This window comes from Anser brachyrhynchus (genome assembly GCF_964034855.1).
Source record: "Anser brachyrhynchus genome assembly, chromosome: 4".
In the NCBI taxonomy this organism is placed as follows: Eukaryota; Metazoa; Chordata; class Aves; order Anseriformes; family Anatidae; genus Anser; species Anser brachyrhynchus.
This window is the reverse complement of record NC_137698.1, coordinates 46687428-46707554: the sequence shown is the minus strand read 5'-3', so window position 1 is coordinate 46707554 and position 20127 is coordinate 46687428. Positions and strand designations below refer to the sequence as shown.

At 53.2% G+C, this 20127-nt stretch overlaps 1 protein-coding gene across 1 annotated transcript; it reads left to right on the top strand.

Annotated features, from left to right (window-relative positions):
* The first annotated feature begins 413 nt into the window (after positions 1-413).
* SCD5 (stearoyl-CoA desaturase 5) lies at positions 414-20022 on the top strand. The gene is made up of 5 exons (XM_080591643.1): positions 414-1107; positions 11330-11460; positions 14861-15066; positions 17647-17879; positions 18337-20022. Exons 1-5 carry the CDS (start codon positions 429-431, stop codon positions 18525-18527), a joined length of 1440 nt encoding a protein of 479 aa, XP_080447769.1. The 5' UTR covers positions 414-428; the 3' UTR covers positions 18528-20022.
* The last annotated feature ends 105 nt before the right edge of the window (positions 20023-20127 follow it).

Sequence of the window (20127 nt, the reverse complement as noted above, 5' to 3'; positions counted from 1 at the left end):
CCTCCTGCACCACAGCAGCCAGCACGTAGAGGTTCTTTCTGCTCCCAGCTGCCAAGAGATGGAAAAATCATTGAACGGCTCAGTCCTCCCTCCTGCCTGCCCCCAACCCGAGTCCTGAAAGGATGTCACATCTCCTCTCACCCTCACTACCCACAGCCTGATAAATGTCACCACCCTGCGGGCTTGTGCCCCCTCACAACGCCCTGCCCCTCAGCGCGGCCCCTCCTGGGGCTGTTAATAATACCAGTGGCCGTTGGGACCCCGAGGGGCAGGCGTTGGAGCCCTGAGGGGAGGGAGCCTGTTGGGACCCTCAGGGGCGGCCATTGGGACCACCGTGAGGGGTGGCTGCTGGGACCCCGAGGGGCAGCTGTTGGCACCCTGAGGGGAGCCCGCTCGGACCACCCTGAGGGGCAGCCACTGGGCCCCTGATGGGCAGCTGTGGGAGCTCCATGTGGAGACCGTTGGGACCTTCAGGGGTGACCACTGAAGCCCTGAGGGAAGCCCATTGGGACCACCCTGAGGGGCAGCTCTTGGGACCGTCAGGGGCGGCCGTTGGAGCCCCGAGGGGAGACCGTTGGGACCCCGGAGGAGCAGCCGCCGGGAGCCTCAGGGGCACGCGCCGGGACCGCCCTGAGGGCAGCCCGCTGCACCCCCAGCGGCGGCCGCCGGGCTCTCTCCCCCTCAGCGCCGCGCCGGGCGGCGGCCATTGGCTGTCGCTATGCGGGGCCGGCTGCCGACTCCTCCCGCCGCCCGCCCGCCCACCCCCCGCCGCGCGGTGCGGGAGAGCCGCGGAGCAGGGGCAGCAGGAGCAGGAGCAGGAGAAGCAGGAGGAGGGGAGGAAGCAGCAGGAGGAGGAGGAGGCGGCGGCGGCGAGGAGCGGAGCGGAGCGGAGCGGCCGCCCCGAGGCGCCCCCCGTCCGCGCTGCGCGGTCTCCGCCGCCGCCGCCGCCGCCCCCCCCGTGTCGCTGGGAGCGCGGCGGCGAGATGGCGGCGGGCGGCGGGCAGGCCATCGTGTGGCGCAACGTGGTGCTCATGGGGCTGCTGCACCTGGGCGCCGTCTACGCGCTCAGCCTGGTGCCGAGGGCGCAGCTCCTCACCCTGCTCTGGGGTGAGTCCGGCTGCCGGGGGCGGGGGGCGCCGGGGGCCGGGGGCTGCGCGAAGGGCCCCCCCCGGCCGCTTTTGTTCCGCCTTTGTCGGCCGAAAGCCGGCGCGGCTCGGCTGGGGGGGGGCGGCAGCGCCGGCCTCGGCGGAGGTGGGGGGCGTGAGGGGCCGGGGGAGTCGGCGCCGACCCGGGCAGAGGGGCTCTGCGGGCAGCGGGCGGCGGGAGGCGACCACCGGCAGAAGCCGACAGCCGCGGGGATCGGGGATGCGCTGCCTGCTTGAAGGATTCCCGATTTTTTTATTTTTTTATATTTTTTTTTCCCGTGGGTCCGGCTCCTGCCGTTCTGCGCTCCCCGCGGTGAAGCCCGAGGAACTGGCGGAGCGGGTCTGTTGCGCCCGGAGGTGAAGGCGGCCGTCAGTTACCAGCCGCGCACAAGTTTTCAGCCGGGGAACCGTTCGTGGGTCTGCGGAGGGGAGCTGCCTTCCGGAGTAGCCCCCCGCTTCACACCAGCCCCGAACCCTCAGGCGCACACACTCTGAGGAGGGTTTTAGGGCCATCGTGTCCCCCCCTGCCTTCCGTCCCCCTCCCCGTCACGGCTGGCCTCGGCTGTGGCAGGGGGACCGGCAGAGCCCGGCCAAGCTGCGTGGCTTGGGCGCGTCACCTGCACCCTGCTTTCAACCCTTTTTGGTCCCCCAGTGTGTGGCAGGTGGGCTTTCTCTTATCCTTGTGGCCTTTCTGAGAAAATGCGTTGAAATCTTCTCTGATTCTGCTCAGTCTTAATTATGAAGCTCCTAAAGGCAGGAGCCGAAGGGTTGAATGACCAGCTTCAGCCCTCCATCCTTCAAGGTATTTTTTTTTCTGGGTGACTTTGCAGAGATGCTAAATAATAAACAGATCTCGACGACTTTGCAACTTAATCCCTTTCTCTCTCCCGTTTCTCGATGCTGTTATTTTTAACAGCCACCCAACAGCAGACTGAAAAGTTTTTGCAGGAGCTGGCTGGGCAGTTTCACAGGGGCTCTTCAGCAGGGAGCAAGCATGCTGAGTCCAGCCATCCGGAGCGGTGGGCGAAGTAAAATACAGCACCTCCTGCAGAATATCTACAGCTAAAGTGTGTGGCATCGCGCTGGAGGCAGGGGTAGACAACAGCAGCGTTGTTGTTGCTCAGGTTAATGAACTTGGCCTCACTGGTGCGTGGCAGGATGCGGGCAGCAGTCGGTGGCTCACCAGCGCCTGCCTGGTTTCTTATTTATCTTCCTCAGGGACGTCTGTAGCTCAGGAAGCACTCGGCTGGGCTGGGCTGGGTGCTGCCTGCACAACGCAGGGCACGCTTTTCCCTTAGCGAACCCGCTTGGTCGTCCCTGATGCACCAGCACCGCTGTGCCACCTCAAAAACAGCTGTCCTAGCCAAAGTGCGTGCTCAGCAGGACCCATTTCCACTGGTAATTTATTGACACTCGTCCAGCCATACGTAATAGACAACGGAAAAAAAGCTGGCAAGAGAAGGCTTGGCTGGGTGTTTGCTCAGGATTATCTGTGCTCCTCTGTTCCCGTTGCTTCCTGCATAAGCACGTGGAGGCAGGCGTTACAGCTCATCGAACCCCACGCGCAGCTGGGGCTGCAGACGGGATCCCCACTAGCTCTGTGTAATACCGCCAGGCTGCCTGGAGAGCACTGGGAATTGGGTTATCTCTCGAGGGATGCATGCTTACACCGCTTAAAATGCCAGCTTTTGGGTTTCCTGCTGCCTCCTTGGAACTAGTGCTGCACCTTGGATACGACCCCTGCTCTGCCAGCCCCTTCCTGTCCTTCGCTGCAGTTCCTGGGGCCCCCAGGGGTGTGTTCAGCCGTCGGTGTGGTTTCAGCAGCACTTGCTGGGCACTATCGCGTCTGTTTATGGACATGAACTTGTGCGGAGGGGTCCACAGCGCGTGTGGCAGGTCGCATCCCTTCCATAAGCCTGGAACGGGCCGTTAAGTGACCAGCCGGCGCTCCCCGCCAAATGCCCAGCCAGTGCCTGGGTTAGTTAAACAGCACAAAAAGTCCCTTTGACATCCTGCAACAGGGAAAGTTATGGCCTCGTGCCCACGCGGGAGGCGAGGTTTGCCACTGCTTTTCGTGTCGTTCAGGACATCCCATCACACGGGGGCTGAAAGCCAGTGGGCCCCGGGGGTCAGCGTGGTGCCTGCAGGGCTCTGCCATCATCGCCTCCTCCTCCTCAGCCCTGCTGGTAGGCGACCCGCGCCAGGAGGCACATGTTGCTGCTGTGCGCTGCAGATGCGAGTTTTATCGGTCTTGCAAGGTTCAGAAGCCGTGTGTGTTCTTGAGTGCCATCTGCTGGCTCGTCGGGTGTGAAACGGTTTTGGTCGGTAGCGCTCCTGTGCGCGGCGTGCTCACTGAGGGAGGCTCCCGGTGCGCTAGGAGCTCCACACGGGTGGTTGTACATAGAAATGCTGGCTCCAGGGGAGCTGCACTCTGTACCTCCGAGACCTCTCTGGAAGCAGGACATGGAGGTGCCGCCTGCGTTTCAGGCGTGGATTGGAGGCGCTTGATTTAAACTTGTGCTGTCTCTCCTGCTGCCGCTCCGCCAGGAGCACCCTGGGGGTTCTGTGGTGGTTATACTCGGGCAATTTCTTGCAGGCAAGATTTTGGGTCAGCAAACAGGTAGTGACTGCTTTTCTCTTAAAATTCTGTGAGGAGGTATCCAAGGCTGCCTTGGTAGGAGGGATTTACTGGGCGAAACCACCTTTCCTCGCCTTCGTCTCAGCAGAGACCGCCCTGCTCCGAGGTGCGCTGCTGCAGGACATGTTCCTGCCGCTCAGATGTTTTCCCTTCCCCAACATTCGCTCCTCGCCTGCTCTGGCTGTTGCTGGAGGTGATTGCTTACAGTCTTACCTGTGAACTTCCCCAGATTCAGCTTTAAGTGCGTTTATTTGTTTCCTGTCTGGATCTCACCCCCTTGCACTGTTGATTCCTTTTTGTTTTCCTCTGTTTTGTGTGCTGCGTGTCACATACGCACCGTGAACGTGGTGAAGGACTGGAGAAAGCATCTTGTGCCTGTGTGCATGCTGCGTGGGCCCTCCGTCGTTTTGCTCTCAGCAGGAGCGTTTCAGGCACTCCAAACACGTTCTTGCAGCTGGGCAGAATATGCAGGGCAGTGAGCGATGGAGCTGCTAGTGGGCAGAGCCTGACGTGCCACCAGGCAGAGCGGCACCAACCACGCAGACCGGCTTGTCTGGGCTTCCTGCGGTTGCTTTCATGGAGGGAGAAGCACTGCTCACTCCGCTGGGCTCACCCAGCAGAACTTGGTATGCATCCTCATCGCTGCCGCTGCGCCTTCCCTCCCTGCAATTACGGTTGCACTTGTAATTAGCACTGATGTTGTAATTGAAGCCAAGCAATTTCTTGTCCTGCAGGGACTGTCAGAACAGTCTGAACAAGGCAGAAACCTGATGTGGGCTGCTGTGGCTGCCTGGCAGGGCTCTGAGCCCTCTCTTTGTGGAGGAGAACTGTGTTTTTCCAAGAGGAGGAGGGGCTGGCGGTAGGGCAGTGACTGTAAATGCAAAGGGCTGAGCTTGAGTTTTGGGACAGGCCATAGCAGGAGATGAACCGCTGAATCTTCCCAGCCTGCAGTTGCTTGGTCAGAAAGCCTTCCAGAGTGCTGGAAATGGGAAACAGACACCTGCTGGATCACAGCGCCAACTGGAAATGGCAGCACGCCTTACGAAAACACCAGAAACACCTTATTATTCTAGGGGATGGAGGGTGTATGAAGGGTTTTTGCATTTTATTGGATTTCGGTAGTGGCCAGCGCCATCAGGTTGTAACTTCTTTCCAGAGCTCACCATGCTGTTGGTGTGGAAAATGCTCCCCTAGTCCTGAACCAAAGCACGTAGTCATGGTGGTGTCTGCAGGCCGTCGGCTCCCTGCTGCCGTCGGCCGTGCTGCTGCCATAAGCAGGCATCGCTGCCAGCTGCTCGCAGGAGCCGTGGAGTCCTTCGCCTTTGGCGCAGAGGGGGAGGCTGGCGTCCTCTGCCCCTGGTTCCTCAGGGCAGGGCTGCACGCCCAAGGCCAGTCTCTGGAGCCCTCTGCTAATGGCTGGAGTACACACTTCCTTTCCTTCCATGTTTGAGGAACAAGAGAAAATCAATGCTAGCTCTTCGTCAGTGTTTCTAGAGTACTTGCAGGCCAGCGGAGCCCTTGCCAGCCTGCGGATTGAGGACAGCAGTGAGGTCACTGGGGGAGAAGTGAAATCTGCCGATGGTTTTGTGATGACGCGGGATCCAGCTGAGCCGAGAGAGGCCACACAGAAGCATCACAAATTTCAGAGAAATCAGAAATCAAAGCATCTCCCAGCCTTCTCTTTTGATCTAAAAATACATAGAAACTGTTCGGCGTCTTAAGGCAATCTTCAGTTGCTGGTGAGTTCAGGGAATCTGTGTGTGCTTCCTAGGGGAATTATAGCGTTCTCTGGAATACTTGCTGTCATCCGCACTTCCCACTGCTCTCTTGGCTTTATTTATGTCACTTTGGCCGCAGTTGTCAATGTGAACGTTTCTGCTATTCCAACCGGAATAAAGCCTTTTGTATACTCAGCCAAAAGCGCTGGCTCTGGGGAGCGTTCCTGAAAATGCGTACGCAGGCATGTGCATCCAGACGGAGGCAAACTGGGTGTCTTGGACTGGCGATGGTGGGGCCAAGGGGGCGCGACAGACATCTTCTTCTGGAGCTCCTCCACCCTGCCACTGCCAAACTCACCTGCTTTGCAGCTCCAAACTGCCTCCCCTCTTCCTTTTGATGCGTTTCATCTTCTCTTTTTCTCTCTTGGTTCGATTTAGAGCAGCTCAGAGAATGTGCAAATCTAATTTTAGATGAACCCGCTCCTGGCCTGAGATTTCACACGTTTGCTCTTCACACGAATGCGTGGCTCCCCTGAGAGCTGGCGTGCACTTCCCAGCAGGCGGCTCGGGGAATTGGTGCTTTTTAATTCTCGGCTGCTGGTTTGAGTCCAGCCCACAGTGCTTTTGATGCCAGCCTTTGACAGCTGGCAGGGCTCAGCGAACAGCCGATGGCCTTTTCGCTCTGTCTGTACGCGGAGACCCCGGGCCACGGCAACTTAACGCTTCTTGGCGGGGGCCGCGGTGGGAAGCTTTCCCCCCTTAGTAATTGCAGTCCCAGGTCAGGACACCAGCCTTCCTCAGAGGGTGACGTGGATTAAGTGCTGCGTTACTGCTCCTCGTGTCTCCCAGCTGCAGAGGCAGAGTTCTCCAGGGCTGTCTGGAGAACTGATCCTCAAACCCAGACCTGATAATACAGCGTGTTGGGCTGGCCCTGACAGCAGACACAGCATTTGAAACACAAATATCCCAAAGCTTAGCATCATCGAATGGTGGTGCAACAAAGTCTGGTGGTACCAGACTGCGTGAAGTGAGTTTACTGGTTGTGTTTGTGGACTGAGCCCTGGTGTTGAGGCAGGGGTGTTTTCGCCCCGCTATCTGTGTGAGCCGTTAAGTGGTGGCTCTGGGTGACTGCTGAAGTGGATGGCAGCGGGAGCTGGATAACCCCGGTGTGAGCTAGGAGTGTCCATGTACTTTCCCTCATTTGGGCAGTAGTCGTGCATTAGTCCAAAACCTGCCCGTGAACAACAGCAGACACCCACAAGTGAGGAACAGAAGGCGGATGGAGGATATGCAGATGTGATGTAATTTTTAGAAAGGGAAAAAATCCTAACCGTGAGGTACAGAACTGTTACATATTTATAGCCATCAGTCAGCTTTGCAGCGCTCACCCTGTGCTTGAGCAACTTGCTGTTTGTATTTCTCATGCAGTTCTTGTAGCCTGATGGAAGACCTTGACTTTTATGCAGTCGATTATTAAAATTCCCTTGCAAGCAATTTTGCTCTGGCTCAATAAGCTGAGGTAAATGTCAGCGTGTAAATTCGCAAATGTTGCGTGTCCATCCCTGTTAGTTTTAACCCTCACGTTGCAACTGACGCTAACAAGTCAGGCTGTGGCACCCCTCCCCACACAGCTCTCCGGCCCCCGCAGCGGGGGGGGTGAAAACGGCCCGCGCTGAGATGCAAACGTTTTGCCAGGCTTGCTCATGCAGGTTTCCCCAAGGCTTTCCCACAGAAGGAATATTTCCACCAAACAGCATCATGTCACGAGAGGGCTTTGTTGTGCAGCGGCACGGGGAGGCCGGGGCAGCGCTCAGCGGTCCGACGAGTGTTGCTGCCCCACAGGAGGCATCACCGAGCCTTGTCCTGCATGCTGCAGCCCATTTCTCTATCGACAGCAGCACCGCTGTGGACACGCTATTGATTTTTGTCTCCCAACTACTATTTTTATATCCGCTGCCGTGTCCCTCAGAGATGATTGCCATTTGCTCCGTGCAACTGGGTTATGTTTGACATTGGCGGCGTGTGGATGGTTGCTCCCTGATGCGGTGCCTCCTTGAAATCTGTGTCTGAGGAGGATGGCCAGCCATTTCACCCCTTTCAGCAGCCAGCGTTGTCTGTTCAGACGTGCAGAGTTCACCCGGTGCCCCTTGGATTTCTTGTTTAGGTTCATTTGCTGTTTCTTTTTTTCAGCCAGGTAAAGGTCCAAAGCCCTCAGTAATCCTCTGGATTCGCTACCCGTAGATACGTGTCCCATCTCCAGTGTGCTCTGGGAAAGAAAACAAGTTCAAATTGTGATGTTAAACACACAACAGACTTGGAATTCTCAGGGGGAGAGATTTGCTCCGATTTAAGCCACCACTTAGAGCAGAGGGTGGTTTTCTGATGCCTCTGGAGGTGCCACAAACTGTGGCAATATCCCCAGTCTTCCTAGAGGTTGGCCCCTCAGACGCACAGATTTTCAGAGGGGTTTGCTGCTTGATGTAACACGGGTTTTCTGGAAATCTGGCCACGGGAGTGATGAGCTGTTCTGAGAAAGCTGACCCAAATGCTTTACACTGCTGGTCTCCCATCCCATCCATTTTTAAACAATTTGCCTGGTGTAGTTTGCCGTGCTTCTCCCTGACGGTGAAATGATACCCCTGCGCCTGCTGTTCTGCATCCCAGTGATGTCTCGCTGCCCTATCGTGTGGCAAGCTCAGAATATTTCATGTGCTGGTGGTGATCATCCTTGCAGGTGTCTGCTTCCCCAAGCATTTCATCCTCACTGCAGATCCCTGTCTGTGCTTGTGGCCCCAGAGCTTCATCGCTTTGCTTTTTTCTATCCAGGCAGATTCTTTATTCGAGCCTTTTCTGCATGGATCCTTTTGTGTTTCTTAGCTCTCTCACTGCTGCTCCGAATTTAGCATCCTCTGCAGTTGTAATTAATATGCTGTTTGCCTTTGTTTCAGGTCATTAATAAGCATGTTGAATAAAAATCTTCTGCCTATTGATTCTGGCGCGTTCCCATAAATAGCATCTGTGCAGAGGCACCGCGTACTTGGAGCCTAGCAACCTGCCGGCTCCCTGTGCTCACAGTGCTTGAACCTCCGCTCCCTCTTCATCTCCTGTCCTCTCCTCGGCTTCTCTCCTTTGTCCCATCGTACGGCTCACTCACTGCTTGTTATCCTTCCCCTCTTCCGAAGCGTTGTGTGTCCACTGCGGCACACGAGCTCGCGGCTGGAAGCGCTCCTGCCGGACCTCCTGCATGATGGATGAGAAAGGCGATAATAAACCGCGCTGGCCACTCCTTGGCAGGGATTAGTGGCCAAGTGACATTCTCAGGCACCCTAATTCCTGCCAGAACCACAGCAATCTGGTCTCACTGTTCGGTGCGTTTGTCCAACAGGATTTGCGTCCGCTCTGGTCACTGAACTCCTGAGGTGGGTTTTTTGTTATTTTTTTTCCTGGGGACGCTTCAGCCCTTGGGATTTATTTTAGGAAAGTTCCTGCTGTTGCGATTCCTCCCCTGCAAAGCCAAAGAAGAGGCATGCTGCGTGGGTACAAAGCCCAGCCATTCCAGCTTCCCTTTGTGCTACGGAAGGCCCAGCAAGCTATTCTTTTTGGCGATACCTCTGTCTCCATTAACGGTAGGCTAGAAAATGGGATTCACAAGGAGGGTGCTCTCGAAATACCAAGTCCCCTGAAAAGAAGAGACAGGTGAAGACGCGATTTCAGTCCCTAGGACTAGCATGAGGTTAACAAGCGAAAAACCCACAGACAATATGTTCTTCTGATGATTCAGGACTATAGCCTTAATATTTCTGTGTTGCCTGGATGTCAGTATTCGGTGTGTCACAGATCTCTTCCCACAATTGCAGTCATCTGAGCAATTTGAAAGGCTCTATTTTGTGATGTTCCTGCCACATCGTTGCTTCACCAGCCCGACCCGGCTCCGTATCACATACAGAAAATGACAGGATGGGTTTCCCTGCATTGTGTAAGACAAGTCGGTGTCCTTGCCGTGACAGGGCACGTGTCAGGGCAGCGAGAGGAAACTGGAGCGCGAGGTAGTTGTGGTGTCCGCGTCATTACTGATCTGAGCGTTGTCAAGCAAAAAGTGGAAATACCACACAGGGAGCGTGTGTGTTTTTTAGTGCCTTTGGGTACCTCCCTTCGGGAAGCAGGCACGAGTCTGGATTTGGCAACAGACTTCAGCGCCACACTGGCCTGCACAGCTGAACCTTTTCTGGGAGTAGTGCGAACGCTGCAGCCTGCTGGGAAGGGAAAGACCTCCTCAGAGACGGAATCGAAAGCAGGTTTTAAGGGACGTTCCATCTTTACTAGGATCTTTCCAGCTCCTTTTGTGTGTTGAGTTTGTGAGAAAGGCTCTGGTGTGCTGTGCGGGAGATGAACCCTGGACATGTACATAACGTGAGGCAGTCTGGGTAAAGCTGTTTCTAAGGATCCACCAGCAGCGTGGGTAAGGTCCATTTACTTCTTTGGTCTGCAGGGGTGACAATCAGCATCAAATACGGGTGCCATTTTTTCTACCAAGTGCCTTCTGACTGTATTTTGTCTTCCAACACTGTAAGTACCAGCAGTATGAGTTGGGATTGGATAGAGGGACACAGTAGGCACCCACCTATGCGTGGAGATTTTAATTTTCATTTTGCACAGATAGCTGTTGTACATTAAGTACTGGAAAAAGCTGACCGAAGATTCCTTTCTTTCCACTGTCCGCCTGTCAGGGTTGCCTGCTGTTGTGCAGATCGACACAAGTAAACCCCCCCTTTCACAGACAGGGTTTCCCCTTTTTGTTCCAGGAACTCTACCTAGATGTTTGAATTAGACACGTTTTGGTTAAAGCAGCACGTGTGTTTCAGGTGGCAGGCTGCCCTGGGCAAACAGCACGTCACCTTACACCATGCAAACTCATTTCAGGTCACAGTGTGAGAAATCAATGCTTCTTTTGGAAGGAGACGTTAAGAGTCTACTGTCATGGCAGCTGGGCAGCCTGACTGGGAGTCGCTGAAGTGGTCCAGTTCATTTGTGATTTGTATAAATACTTCAAGGTGAGCTTGGCCAGCTGGAGCTGTGGGACAGGAAGGGGAGATGCAGCGCTGCTGCCTTCATCGTTGGTGGCGGTGTTATTTTCAGCACGGGGCACACTGCAGCATGCATGTGCCATGGCAGTGTCGAGCCCACAGCCGGTGTGGTACAGAAGGAACAGAGCTGCTTCCTTGCTGCGTTGGCCGTCTGAAAAAATGCTCCACACAAGTTTCCTTGGCCAACTTGGTGGTTACGGAAAGGCAGTTCCAGAAGCTGAGGGAGGCTGTGAATGCGGGTCTTCCTGCTGTGTTCATGTGACCGACTGGAGCTCCTGATGATGGGAAAAGTTTTTATTGTGGAAACTCTGACATGGCTTGCAATTGTGGGGGCGGGAGGTGATGCTCCTCAGTTAGCTGGCAGATGGGACTTGAGCAAAGACCTGTCTGGAGGAGGCTGGCAGTGTCCCCTTCGGAGAGCTGTCGCTGCTCTTCTGAGACGAGCGAAGAACCCTCGCTCCCCTGTACTTGGCGAAGGCACACTGTGTGTAAATGCATCACGGCATGGTGCTTCCGTGCTGCCAAACTCCGCTGAGCATCACACCAGAGAAGCGGGAAGGGGTGGGAGGGGAAATGCCGCATCCCGGGGCTGCTGGGGAGAGCTGGGCTGAGATCCTCCCCTCATCTCCTGAGCGTCCCTGCAGGCGTGGACAAGCAGGGGCAAGGAGCAGCTTTACAGCAAAGAACGCAGTACTAAGGACAGCTGGCCCCTGGCACACCTTTCCTTTTCTTTTTGTCTTTCAGCCTATTTCTGTTTCCTGGTGACAGCCCTGGGTGTGACGGCCGGTGCGCATCGCTTGTGGAGCCACCGTTCCTACAAAGCCAAGCTGCCCCTGCGGATCTTTCTGGCTGCAGCTAACTCCATGGCTTTCCAGGTGGGATAGTGGTTGCCTGTCCTGATTCTTGGCCTCCTGGCAGCTTTACCTCCTGTGCAGAGATCCCTTCAGCTTAGAGACATCAAAAGCAATACATATGTATATTATCAGCAAAAAGACGTTTGCTGATGACGCACGGTGTTGGCTTAGCGGATGCAGAGCCCCTCGCACTGCACACACAATAATTAACAGACAGTCCAGGAGCAACAGTTATTGAAGGACCAAGTTGAATGTGCCCAGATCAGGGTCTCAGCAGCTTCTCTTACCCAGGCCAGGCCCCTTGCTTTAGAGGACTATGTAGAAACTTGTGTAAGGGACGACCTCATGCAAATACGTCTGCATAATGAGGTCTCTTTGTCCAGCCAGGCAGTTGGAGTTTTTCACGTGCCCAGAAAGGAGAGCGGGCATCCTTTCACACAGTCTTAATTTATCTCTGTTTGATGCCGCTTTTTTTGGCAGTAGAATTTAAATACATTTGCAAAGAAGTGTGTTACTAGCTTTGTACTTCCTGATAGGCAATATCAGACTTCAAAATCTTTTTGTAACGTTCAGCTGGTGGTAGGAGGTAGCCCAGAACCAGGATTTCCATGGTGTGAATGTAGTTGTTCCTTTGGCTGTTCAAAACAGATCTATGCATCTGTGTTAGCATTACACTATCTAGCTCAGCTGCTGTAACCTGTTGTGGCACTGCATACCACGTTTTTACCTTTTTCCCTCCAATACGTTTGGATGATTTCATGTACCTCAACAGAGGATGAAGGGAGTCCCTTTACCCGCTTCCGTACTGCTCATTTATCATCTTTGATTTATCTTCTTCCTAAGGTGCAGGGTATTAATCCCATTGGTCCCTTTACACCTTACAAAGAGCACAACGCTTTTGTTTGAATATGGGGATATGTCCCATTTGACTCGCAGCCCCCGTTTATTCTGAGCCGTATTCCAGCCACTTTGTGCTGCTCTGTTCCTTGCAGAGCTTTACAAACCCTTTGCTCAGCGTGTTAAACAAGTGTCTGGAGTTTTGAAGAACCCCCTGGTACTGTACTCCTGTTTTACAGCAGATCTTATCTTTCATGAGTAATTCCAATGAATGTGCCAAGCTGGATTGCAGTGAGCCTGAACGCTGCAGCGGCATTGCCTTCTGCTCCCCTGGATTTGGCTCTTGGCTCTGTTGGCCTCCTCATCGCTTTTGGCTGAGGACATGGTACGGTTCCGAGGCAGTAAGTACTTCAAGGTGGCTTCAAGCTACCTTTGTGCCCTTCAGAAGGAAAGTGGAAGGCCGAGTCACCTGTTCTCAGTCTGAAGTAGTCTGAAGCCTGTTCTAGCTACCGTGACACCAATTGCCTGCCCAAGCCTGCTGGCACCACCACAAACAGGCAGCGAGCCAGTTTTCCGGTCCGTCTCCCTCCTGTAGGCTTTGGGAGGAAGTGGTAGCATTGGAGCAGCCCTGGAGGCTGCCTTCTCGAAGGGCAGGGGCAGCATCTCAGCTGGGACGTGGTGGTTTCTCCCCAGCTAAGTGTCGTTGCACCGTCCCTCCTGGCTGTCCCTGTGAAACCAGAGAGCACCTGTCCACAGCTGCAGGGGCTGTTTGCAATTTCATGTGAGCGCATTGACTTTGTGATGCGGCCCAAGTGTGTCATCACGTTTGGGTCTGCAGATTTATTAAGGGGCCTGCTAACGAAACCTCATGTCCGTGTCACTGTCACAGCATGATGCTGTCGTGCTGCTTCGGAGGGGGTTTCACTCCTGCGTTTACCTGAAACTTCATCGAGAGCGACACCTTCCTGAAAAATGGTTGCTATTAATGTGCTCGCAGTTACATGCGTGGCGCTCCAGTTGTTGGTGTATTTATTGCCAACGGTTCTGGCCTCTGGCCTTTATTTGCTCTTAGCCTTTGTGGTTTTAATTACATGTGATTCGGTTGTTTCACAGCTTCCTTGCGCTTTCATCTGGGGAATCACATTTTTGCCAGCCCTGCAGGTGTTTGCTGTGGTGTGAGAAGCCAAGTTAATTTCTCACAGTATCATTGCTTTGACCTGGTTACCTGCTGTGCCACAAATAATTTTATCAAGTGCTCTTATGACAAGCTGATCGATAATCTCATTGAAAATATCATTTCTGGTTAAGAAAGAGGACCTTTCCTAGGTGTGTGCTTCTCACATAAGCCTAGTTGGTTTTAAATGCCTTGATCTTAGCATCTCCTAGTGCTCTGGATACCGCCCCTGAAGTATACATCTGACACTTGAAGCAATGCAGTGGCTTTCATTCCCTTTCATTTCTCTGCAGGGGAAAAAATAAAATGGCAGCAAGGTGAAGATCTGCCCTTGCTCTCCCTGAGGAGCTTGGTGGCTTCCTTCAGTTTGCTTTGCTCAGCTCAATTCGCTTTCTTGGGCAGTGGGTGTTTGTTCCTCACCTGGCTCTTGTGGTCTCTTGCAGACAGCGCCTTTGCAATGCTGCCATCGAACTCTGGTGCGTTTGAGCCGGGCTATTCGGTTGTTATTTTCAGTTGTTCCTGGAGTTGTTCAGCAGCTCGGGTGGCCTTGGTGCTTTCTCTCAATGTTGGCAGCTGAGAGAATGAGCAGTGATTTCCATTATGCTTTCAGCACAGGGCTTGGGTCTCACAAAATACAAACGTGCAGAGCTGTCGTTAGCCTGGGTTTGCTGTGTCCTGCAGGGCGTCCTCTGCCTCGATGGCTGCTGCTCTGCGGTTCTTCGCAGACACCGCAGAGGGTTTCCTCAGTTCTGGGTGTGAAGCTGCTGTGGTTGGTGGTTGTGGGTGCTACTGCTGTTCCAACCCAAAGCCTTCTTTCTTTGGGTATCACTGTTTGGGTCCCTCCCTGCCTGTGCAAAGGTGGAAAAAACACAGGAAAGGGCACTCCGCTAAGCATTCTGTGGTTGAAGTTCACAGTGTTGTAGATCCAGGTATTAAATAGCTTTTTTTTTCTTTGTTCGATGCAACTGAATTCACAGATGAGTGTATGGCCAGAGTTTTCCAAGTGTTGCGCACGCTTACGATTCCCTGTGGTAGCAGCTGAGCATCACTGCTCAGGCAGTGATAGGCAGTGCGTCCTGCAGAGAAAACTGGGAGGCTGAAATCCCTTCAGCTGAATAATTTCAGAAAGCCTCGCTCCAAATCTGATCTGGATCCGATGCTGATCTGGTGTTGTGGGTCTGAGGCTTTTATTCTGGCCTAGCTCTAAATGCAAGACTTGGCTTCCCAAAAAGTAGGCACGTTTCCTTTGACGTCTCAGCCTCGTACTCTCGCACACACCCCTGCAGACAGAGCAGTCATTTAAATGGAAGTTTTACTGTGAGAGACTCATCCCTCCAAACTGGTTGCTGTTCCCGTGCATGCAAGGAGCTGGGGCCTCTCTCCTCTCACCCCGCTGTGCTCTCTCTGCAGAACGACATCTACGAGTGGAGCCGAGACCACCGCGTGCACCACAAGTACTCGGAGACGGACGCAGACCCGCACAATGCCCGCCGTGGCTTCTTCTTCTCCCACATCGGCTGGCTGTTTGTGCGCAAGCACCGGGACGTCATCGAGAAGGGGAGAAAACTGGATTTCACTGACCTGTTGGATGACCCCGTTGTCAGGTTCCAAAGAAAGTGAGTGGGAGCGCATGGCCATCGTGTGGCACAGGGTGGAGGGGTCCTGACCGCCTCATGGTGGCTTCTTCCTTGTTGTTGCCTGTCCTCTTTCTCCCCCGGGAGATCACTGCCACCCTGATGGCAGGCAGCAGGGCTGCAGTTGTGGCTGTGCGCCTCCTGCTTGCGGCCTGTCTTGGCCAGCTGCGCTGCGCAAGCAGCGTGCCCTGTCCTCATCCTTTTCCAGAAAGCCAAGGCTGGCTGTGAAAACAGCCACAGCAGAGGCTGCTGGGCTCTTGGCCTTCTCCTTTGATCAGTGGAGTAAAGGCTGTAGTCGCTACCTGCTGTAATGCAGAAGTGCACCTCTCGTTCTGCAAAGCCATCTGTGGCCAGCGCAGACCGAGTGCTTCCTCTCACAGGACTGTCATCCTGCACAGCATTAGTTATTGCCCCTGAGAATTAGCGCAGACCAGGTTCAGCTTGCTACATGCTCTGTGAGAGGTGGGAATTGAGCAGCACGCTGTGTTCTCTGTGTGAGTAACTGCATAGTAGGTGGAAATGGAAGATGCTCCCTGACAGCAAGCGTTTGGTACAGGTGCTCTGCAGACCACATTCGCCTATTTGTGAGCATTTTCTGGGTGAGGGAAGCAGCTGGCCGAGTCCTGAAATCTGTCTCGCCTTTGCATTAGAGTAAGCTGTGCACAGAATGTTCCCTGCATTCGAGTTGCTGCAGGAGGGAGGAATTCACTGCCCTCTGTGTTGTCATTTGTTGGCTCTGTCAGCAGTAGGTGTTTGCAAAGGCTCCCTTGCGGTTTGCTGCAGCACCTCTTGGCTGTGTTGTTACCTTTACCAAGACAACAGCAGCCCACGAGAAGCAGGCTCTGCTGCCTTGGTTGTGCTGCAAACGTTGCGTAGCGATGGTGGCAGTTTTGTGCAGGGAAGTTGTGTTTCAGCAAATGCCAGGGCTTGGGATTTGAATGTAGGGCTTCCTTTCCCTTAGAAGAAAAATTCAGGTTCCTCCTTTTATGAGGCCGAAGTGGTCTTTTTGACAGCACAGAAAAAACAGCGGGTGGTCTGTTGGCAGCTGCAGGCTCTTAGGTGTGCCCGGGTGCCGGGTTTGCAGCCAGCGCTGAACTTCCCCAGGACTTCAGGTGCTGGTCTTGAGGTTTTTGCTCCGGGACTGGGCCTCAGCTGTTGAGCCCCAGCGTTACCTGCTGCTTCAGGGTTTGTGGCTCTCTTTGCATTTTGAATTGTAAACTGGTGTCATTGCAACAGCAGAGTGTTGAAAATTTCCCTGCTGCTGTGTGGCTCCTTCCCCTGCAGTACCCAGTTCATCCTCTGGAAGCCCAGGCAAGAGTTGGCAGCGTTCATGCTGGCAGAGCTGGGGCACACTCCATTGCATGCGCAGTCTCTCTTTTTTTATCCCCATCAAAGCCTTCCATTTAGTCCTCCCAGCTGCGGGCAGCAGTCCATGAAGGCACATACATTCCTCGCTGAGAGCCCTGACAGCCGCACAAAGGCAGAGACTAAAAAGCAGCCCTGGTCCCTGCCACATCAACTGCTTTTGGCGGAAGAGGTGACTTTTCTGATGCCGAGCCAGTGGCACACTGGCCTGGCTGCCGACGAGGAACTCGGCTTCGTGTTCCTCCTTGACAAAGGCTGTTGCAGCTGCGAACTGCCGAGGCGTCTGCCTTCCGAGGCTGGGGAGAGCAGGGTGGCAGGGTAGCAGGACAGCCTCTCGGAAGTGAAAAGCCGAGTGCTGGCTTGCTAATAGCAGGTTGCTTCCAGTAAGCGTTTCTAGGTATTGCTTGGAAACATCCACAGTGTGAATGATGCTGAAAGGTAACAATAGGGACCACTAGCAATTTTTTTCCCTAACGCTGCTTCTGACACATTAACATAGTTTCTCTTGTAAAACAACAAACAAAAAACAAACATCTCAAGCTCCAAAGAACTGGATACAGCTACAGTCTACTGAGACATCATTTCAGTTAGACATGCAAGAATGTTCTTCTGGGTCGAGCTTTTTCCTCTGTTTTTGGAGTGGGTCCTGAATTAGCAGCAGTTCTTTTTCTGCCATCTTTCCATAGCATCCTAATAGTCATAGCTGTTCCTTACCTGGCACTTCTCCCTTACACATCTCCTGGCACTTTTCGGTGCGGGTGAGTACTCGTGTCACTGCTTTAGAGAGGACAAGAATGGCAGCAGCTGTCCCTCCTAGCTCTTGGTAGTTGCCTGTGGTGCTGAGCACTAGCAAGGCTTGGTACGAGAAGGATGCCTGCCCTCAGTAGATACCAGTCAGTAGATGTGGATGTCTTGGGTTCAGACTGTTCCGGCCTGGCCAGGATTACCACAGCAGATAAATGCTCTGAAGGCACTGGCGCCTTGCTTGGAGCAGTCCCATTCAAAGCAGTCTCTCCAGGGCTCCTTGGCTCTGTTCAAGTTCTTCTGCAAAACAGCCAGGAGTGCGGAGCTCAGAGAGGTTATGGGGCTGGCCCAGGTTATGCCAGGGGTTTCTGTCGGACCTGTGCCTCCTGATATCCCCTCGTTCCCCTGCCGTCGTCCCCACCAAGGTAATGGTGTCCTTTTGTTTCCCCGCAGGTATTACAAGAGCTCGGTCGTGCTGATGTGCTTTGTGATCCCCACCTTTGTGCCGTGGTACCTGTGGGGCGAGAGTCTGTGGAACGCCTACTTCCTTGCCTCCATCCTCCGGTACACCATCTCCCTCAACGTCACCTGGCTGGTCAACAGCGCCGCGCACATGTACGGCAACCGCCCGTACGACAAGTACATCAACCCCAGGCAGAACACCTTTGTCACTCTGGGAGCCATTGGTAGGTGCTGTAGCCCCCCACAGAGATCTGCAAACTCAGAGCAAAATCTCGTCCTGCTGCAGGCTGGTTGGGGTTTGTGGGCACCTGCAGCTGGCCACTGCTTTGAGCCAGGGCTTGGAGGAGGCTGCACATCCTCAAGGAAGTCTTCCCCTGTTCTGCCGAAGAATGCTCTGCTTCTTGTTCAGTTGTCAGTATCCCTTCTTGAAGCAGTTCTCCTTTTCATCTCTGAGTGTTTGGAATGGGAAATGCCCCTTCCTGCCAGGGAGGGAAAGTCAAAAGCTCTAAAATGGGGGCGGTCAGGGGTCTTTCCCATAGATCTCCCATAGCCAGGGATGCAGCATAACCTGCACGGGGTCAGGACTTTGAAAACGGGGCTTGGGATGTCCCACCCCAGCACGGTCCTGAATTCATCAGCGTGCCGGCCACACAGTCTTGTAACTCCCTCTCTGTTTCCCAGGTGAGGGTTTCCACAACTACCACCACACCTTCCCCTTCGACTACTCCGCCAGCGAGCTGGGCCTGAAGTTCAACCCCACCACCTGGTTCATTGACTTCATGTTTTGGTTGGGGTTGGTCACCGACCGGAAGCAGGCTCCGAAGGAGATGATCCAGGCGCGCAAGGAAAGGACTGGAGATGGCAGTGCTTGAAGAGCAGCGCTTCTCCCTGCGGCAGCGCTGGTGTGCGCGTGTGGGCACCCCCTGCTTGCACGCGCCGGTTGGAGTTCTTTTCCTCTGGTTTAAAATTAGTTTTGTCAGTTGAGCCGAATTTATTCCACAGGTTCGGCCGCAGCTTTTTTGTCTTTATTAGTTGTTTTATGTCCAAACTTCAGACTATTAAGTGTAAAAATGTTCTATATTATTTAATATTAGAGTTAAAACAGGAGAGAGATTTGATTTTAGTCACTGTAGTTCATGTCTGAAATACATTGCAATTTGCTCGTTCATGGTAAATGTGGCAGGTTGGAGGGACTAACTACCTTTTTAAAGTGCAGTGAGGGGAGAATTTGTTTCTACTCTTAATCAAATATTCTTTTGAGACACGATTCTTGGAGAGGCCGGGGCAGGGCCCAATGTGCCGTGTCAGCTACAAACTGACGGCAAGGACCAGTAACAGCACCATGGAAAACAGGATGTCCAAGGCAAGTAATCGGCCGAAGATCAGTTTGACGTTAGTTTGAAAATCTGCTTTCTTCTTTTTGTTAGCCCTGTTAGCCAGACCAACGCGCTGCTGTCTTTGCTAAATACAAAAACCATTTATTGCTGAGCAGGCTTTTGTGTTGAAGATTAGTCTCTATACAGGCCAAAATACAAACTGATGCTATGTTGAGATGATTCCTTTGTTGTCGCATATACATTGTAATTTGTAACGGTACAGAGCTCAACAATGTCTTAAGCCAAATAAAGCTTTGGTTTCGATGTTCGGAGACCTGAGTTATATTCTAATCAGTCATGGCCATTGATGCATGCATATTTTAGCTCCTTTTGCACAAGAGGCCTCTTAATTTCTTTTTCTGCCTTTGACTAGCAGGTCTTTGAAAACCGACCTTGATCGAAGTCAGTCTCTACTAATGTTTCAGCTGCATGCAACATCCATTGGTTTCTGAGCAAAATATAAAGACAGTTATGTAGCTTCTGAATTTAACATTTAACAGTTGCCTTGATTAAAAAGGAAAAAAAAGAAAAAAAAAAAAAAGAAAAAAAAAAGCATGTGGAATGGGACATAGAGCCCTTTGTGTTAGATGTTAGCCAGTGCAGGAGAGAGGCTTTGTACTGTCAGCACTGGAGCACTTTCGAAGATAGAGGGCATGATTTTCATTTATAAAGCAGGTCACCGCCTTGTCCCTCGCAGAGGGAGTGCTCACTTCGGGGCCACTCGGCCGCATGCCCCGGGCAGGGCAGTGATCTCGAGCTAAGTGAGACTCGGGCCCAGATATTTTCAGGAAAGATGTAGAATTAAAAAACAAAGCCACGCAATTTAAAATCAATTCTTTTTTTCTTGTTTCTTGTTTTCCAAATGATGCCATATAATATTAAAGAGTTGTCTTTATTCTGTATTTCATCCAGCAGGTGTTTTAACAGTGTTACTTTGCCATTAATGTTGTGTAAACTCTTGAGTGATTTACAATAAACAGTTATGATTAGACGGGCTGCTGTGCTTTGTTCGGAAATGTCTCCAGAAACGAAGGGCTTCATGCAGCATACGTCAGAAGCACAGCAGTGTTTCACTTGGCATTTCCAGGTATTCTCT